The sequence below is a fragment of the Haliotis cracherodii genome, unplaced genomic scaffold, assembly GCF_022045235.1.
Source record: "Haliotis cracherodii isolate W230 unplaced genomic scaffold, xgHalCrac1.p SCAF_2, whole genome shotgun sequence".
Lineage (NCBI taxonomy): Eukaryota > Metazoa > Mollusca > Gastropoda > Lepetellida > Haliotidae > Haliotis > Haliotis cracherodii.
This window is the reverse complement of record NW_027266275.1, coordinates 3378486-3384485: the sequence shown is the minus strand read 5'-3', so window position 1 is coordinate 3384485 and position 6000 is coordinate 3378486. Positions and strand designations below refer to the sequence as shown.

The window sequence follows — 6000 nt, the reverse complement described above, 5'->3', positions numbered from 1 at the left end:
TAAATTGCATTAATAATATGAAACATACAAATCAAAATGGAAACAGTGTTAGGAATCACATCATTTACTCCTCTGGCTTATATTTACACAGAGATACATAAGTACAAGAGTAAATAACAAATTCTTGAAAGGTATCGTAACATGAGAATTTACATTGGTTGCCCGAAGAACCACACTCGTTCAAATGTTCATTAAAACATGTTCAAAAAGCTGATTTTTATTTCCTGGCAGAGAGCTTCTTTCTCATCAGTGAGAAGAGATATGCAGGCGTTGTCATTCGTCTCGGTTGCATTACAAACCTTTCCTTATAAACTGAGACAGCATGGGCAATAACATTTCCAAATAGATCAGCAATCTGCGACGGGTGTTCAGCTGACACTTCAGAGTACTTGTGCTCCCAATCTATTGTCACAATAGCATCAGCGACCTGCCAGATGGGTGTCTTCCTTTCTTCTGCAATGTCTATTTTATTGGCAACCACATAAATGGGAACATTTATTTCCTTCTTTTCTTCCAGAATGAGATCTCGCAAGGTGTAAATTTGCTCAAAAGAGTCGGCATCATCCACGGAATAAACAAGAACAAAGGCATCCCCTTTTGCAATAGCCTGCTTCCTTACAGTCGGAACTGCGTCCCCATTGATTATTTCCACGATTTCTACTGTCAAGTTCAATCCTGATGAGTCGTATTTGCGCCTGTGGATCTCCTCGAACGTTCCTTTATACTCTGTAATAGAATTGTGGTCCAGGAATTGAGAGATAATGGTTGTCTTGCCTACTCTAGAGGCTCCAAGGACTACAAGGCACAGGTCATCTTCCTTCTCCTGATTGCCAGCGACGTGAAACGACTTTCCTCTTTTAGCCATCATCAAAAGAACTTCAAAGACAATATCGATTTGTCTGAGAAAACAGTAAACCAGTCGTTTTATATATATGGCAGGAAATCTCCATTCACAACATTCAAGTGTCAATGACGTGTTTTGTGGGTGTATGACGCACACAATTGGTGGCAGGAAATTCAACGCATCCTGTTTATTGCTGTACTGTCACAGAATTCAAAACATTTTAGACGACTGGATTACTGTTTTCTCAGACAAATCGACAAGTTGACGAACGTTTACTGATACAATAGAATTTTGAACTCGGAACTCGTCAGTACAGACTGCTTCAATGCTGGTTGGAGAATAGAACAGTTCATCAGATGTTTCACTGGACACATAGCACGTCTTGTTGATGGATTTATTTGAAATCACATTCAAACTTATACTCGTCTTGCCCTCTTTCGGGCTGTATGACAGGTGATGATGCCATTTGTTTACGAGAGCTCAAGCGACTAGTCAATGAAGTTAAACATTAAAGAAATTTAACGCAATACATTTCTTAAAGAATCTCTAAGGAAAAGAGTAACATTCACATGAGGGTGAAACTTTGTATTTAGAGCTCGCACGAGCATAGATTAACGATGACATTGCAATTTTCAGTTGCAATGGTAATTGGTTATTCCTTAAAGCATCATTAAGAATTCCATTTGATGTTACTGACAGCTTTAGATACGTGTTAGTCAAAAAAAAAATCATTAACCTTCAGGAATTTTCATTAACAACATTCAAGTGTCATTGACGTTTTTCTGAGGGTGTATGACGCAGACATCAAACTACATGCTGACAGGAGATTCAACACATCCTGTTTATTGCTGTACAGTCACACGTTTACTGATACAATAGAATTTTGAACTAGGAACTCGTCAGTACACACTGCTTCAATGCTGGTTGGAAAACAGAACAGTTCACTGGACACATGCCATTTGGAGCTCGCACTAGCATTATTAACGATGACCTTCAAAGTCGGCAACATCTCAGGTTGTTGTAACGGAGACGTCGGATCACAGTGTCCCGGCTAATGTGTCGATTATGTGTTCCTATGGTCTGTCGAGCACTTTCACTTGCAGTTAGGAACAGATATCATGGTGTTGACGGGTAATCTGCCGATCTTGTCGAGGTGTGGTGACCTTAGGACGACCGCTCCGAGGAAGGTCATCTGTAGTCTGTGTAGCATTGTATCGATGCAGGAGACGGTAAATTGTGGTTATGTTAACGTTGAAATGACAGGAAGCATCTTGGACAGACTCTCCAGCTTAAAAACGTCCGATAGCCTGGTTTCTGTGAATTTGAGTTAAGCGTGGCATTGTTGACCAAGGAGTGGTAGGTCGAAGAATCGGCGACAGTTTTATACCCACTACAGTTCGTGACAGTTCGTGACAGTTCGTGACAGTTCGTGCATTTTCGATTTTGCGAGAAATGGGTGCATGATACCTACATATTCATTGAAATGGTTCCGTGTTTGTTACCTATTTGCTTAAAACCACTTGCGTTTCTTATAGCTTTTCAAGTGAAGAAAGTCATTACCATAACAAAATATGTCTTAGCCGTAACACACATTGTGTGTGGGACTGGTTCTTTTGGGGTTGGGTTGTTTGTGTGTGGCAAAGCAATGATCAATGCGTTTCTCTCGGGAGAGTTGGGTGGCCCTGAAAAGGGCTGTTGGCCAAAACAAAAACTGGAACAGGAACGGGAATGGAACGGAACTGGAACGGGAACAGAAACTTCATCCTAGTTTTCTAGGGCTGTTAGAGAAAATAAAGTTTAACAGCATGGTGGCCAACGTCCAACGGCTTAACAGCATGGCGTCTTCTTGCCGGGTTCTGGGTTGAACACGAAGGTTGATCTCAAAAACAGAAAATAATACGGACCATCCGAGCAGTCTGGTACGTCATCCCAAGGTTTGACAAGATTCAACGATTCGATACACTCCGATTTCGTCTTAAACCATTGTGGACTGTGCCAAAATCGTCTCCGCTTCCCAGGGTGGGCAGGCCACTATTGTGCACGAATAGACTTTACTCATGTTTCATCAGTATTCAGTGCGAGTGTCAGAGAGTGGAATTTCCCCCTGGAAAAAGGGCTATACTTACCACGGAAAGCACACTATATGGCCATATTTCCCACCCGGAAAATACACTATATAGCCATTTTTCCGCGTTGGAGTCAGATGTCCCCAATAATTAAATATATCTCTATTATCAAAAGTACCTAGATGTACAGTTGGCTGATGGAGTAATTTACAAGAGAAACCATGATCAAAATCTTGTCTTTTTTTGCGTCGTACATTTTTAATTTGAATAAATAGAGGATAGTTCATTTCGACAGTGAGATATGGCGGATCTGTCACTCGATTTTGTTGTTGTGTATTTGAGGTAAATCAGCGAATCTAAAATCTTCCAACTGTCTTCACATTGCTAGTTCAAACACACTTTGCTAGTTGATTTCTATCAGGTCTGCACTGTAAACTTGAACGGCAGTCGTTCTCCTTATCATGGTTGCAGAGCAATATCACTTTTCTGTCATCGAGAATCCTCAAGTCTCTCACTGCCAAGTATATTATAAAGTATATTTACAACGTATATAGCGCATATATCTGTGCGTGCTCATGGCGTTTCTTGCCCCGATCAGAGGTCCGTATATTTTGCATTCCAGAACTTCCCAGCTACATGTGAAATAGGCAACCAAAGCGGCCAATCAGGCGCTAGAAGATTACCCATTCACATTACCATTACCACATTAAGTCCTTGGTACGCATTTACTGTTTGTGGACAGAGGCATGCATGAACAAGATCGCTTGCCAAAGGTGACGCCGCAAGTTTGTTGTTTGTTGATTCCAACACACCCTTAATCACTGCATTGTAGAAAATCACTGACGTGAAGTATTTAGTAGTATCCAGCAACAGTTCATAAATAAGTTCTCTGGCATGAATAACAAGTGGCAAGTCGGAATCGTCTATGTTTTCAACACTAAACTTGTTATACAAGATTCCTAAAAGATTGTTTTCAATTGAGACACGTTTAACTCCAATTTCTTTGTCAAATATGGCATGCAAGAAGTTCGCTTTTGCCATTGCTGTCTCATCAGTGTTTGTTAAATGGCGCAGTAGGTTATGTTTTTTAATACTGCATTGAAAAATCTGAGGGATATAGGGGAAATTCTGCTATATAGCCATACTTCCCCCTTGTGTTAAGGGGGGAAATCTGACTCTAAAGCGGAAATATGGCTATGTAGTCATTATTCCCCGGGGGAAATTTAGCTATATAGCCCTTTTTTCCTCGGGAAATATGGCTAAATAGCCCCTTTTCCGGGGGAATTTAGGCTAGGGGGAAAATCCCACTCTCTGACACCAGGACTGTGTCAGTGTGAGTGGCTTCGCTCTTTTTGGAGTAGAGGTAGCATATCGAACATACCGGCACGGTGATGGGTCCATCATGCTGTGCGCTGATTGGTCCAGCAAGCAGCGCGCGGACTGGTCCGTTCCAGAGCCTGGCCTGAGCCTCGGTTTGCCAAACCGGTCCGACCCTTGTTCCATGGGAGAGAAAGCACAACTCATCTCGGGTGCTGTCTTCTGATTGATTGGTGCAGTTTTCCAATAAAACCCAAGCTTCTGATTGGCTCCCTTGTCGATCCTGTTTATTTTTGGTGTGCATGTCAATCCACATCCTAAAGACAACACAACACATATTTTTTTTCAACTTTTTAATTCCCCCCTCACATGAACAAACCAACAAAACAAAAGTCACAGGATTAGGGGCATCCCTGTGATTTTTGTGAACAGGAACTTTGTCACTAGAGTGAACGTATGTACACTCATAAAACTCAGTGAACAGGAACTTTGTAACTAGGGTGAGTGAGTGAGTTGGGTTTAACACCGCTTTAAACAGTATTCCAGTTATATCACGGCATGTCAGTTTAATGTGGGAGGAAAGCCCGAAGTGATGCAGGTCTCAGATGTTTACCACTTCGGTGAAACCCACGAGCACGGGTATGGTGCTGACAATCCTAGAAACATAATCGGGGAGAACTGGGAATCGAACCCATAATCATAGGTTTCTGGCATGCCCAAGGGACGCAACTCTGCACAGAGAATTGTGACGCCTTAGACGACTGGGCCACCCGTGTCCCCCACTAGGGTGAACGTATGTACACTCATGAAACTCAGTGAACAGGAACTTTGACAGTAAGGTGATCATTGGTTCAGTGAACAAGTGTCAGGTCAATAAGGGCAGAAAGATTGGTTCTTTTGATGTAGGGTACGCGTCTGGGCACTCAGTCTCAGGCATCTCATCCACAGAAACAGAGGTAGACACTTTGGTATGAAACCATTCTAATACAGTGGCATCATTCTTGACGGTGTCATTCAAGTCCAACGTATCTAACACTTGATTAAAAGTCCACCCGCGCACGCGATTGGTCAACATGTAGAGACAGTACATGCCACACAACACGCCCTATCCATCTTGTAAGGGGTGTGTATTCCATCGTTGTTGAATCTGGCCCATGCAATTCAAAGTCTCTTTAAACAGAGGTAATAAATACAGTCCAGAGCTATCAATCATTTCCACGGATCCAGGAGCTGGACGAAAGATGTGTGCCAGGTTGATCGCTTGGATCTGTGTTGACCATGTCTGTTTTGGGGTAAAAGGGGTCATCCTGCTGCCATCCCAGTCTGGCAAAGTCATCTCTTGCCAGGGTGCACTGGTAGATGGCATGGACGTCATCAGCCACGATGGCTTCTAAATCCAAGGTGCTCAACCCGAGTGGTTCATCCATGGTCTCATGTAGGAGGTGGGGTGTTAAGTGTGGCATGACTGTCTGTCTCTGCTCTTTTAATACCATCATCACATTATGGATACGATCTATTCACAGAACATTTTCGTATTCCTCATAGCAGATGAGGGTGACCGGGTTCTCGAGAGCTTGTCCAAACTGGATTTTCAAACCCAACTTGCCTGTGTGTCGAGGATAGTTGAAGCCTTCATCAGCGCCAAGGTCTGGTGTGAGATCCACCACCCACAAGGTGTAAACCTCTGAGCAAAGGCATTGAGTGACACCTCACAGGTCTCAGGCCGCCACAGCTGTCCAGTGTTTTGGAACAGATTCATGTTGACTTGTTTAA

At 42.8% G+C, this 6000-nt stretch overlaps 1 protein-coding gene across 1 annotated transcript; it reads right to left on the bottom strand.

Moving 5' to 3' along the window:
• Window positions 1-217: 217 nt before the first annotated feature.
• Window positions 218-865, bottom strand: LOC139469266 (ras-related protein Rap-2c-like). Its single transcript, XM_071251411.1, has one exon. It carries the CDS (start codon window positions 863-865, stop codon window positions 218-220), a length of 648 nt encoding a protein of 215 aa, XP_071107512.1.
• Window positions 866-6000: the final 5135 nt, after the last annotated feature.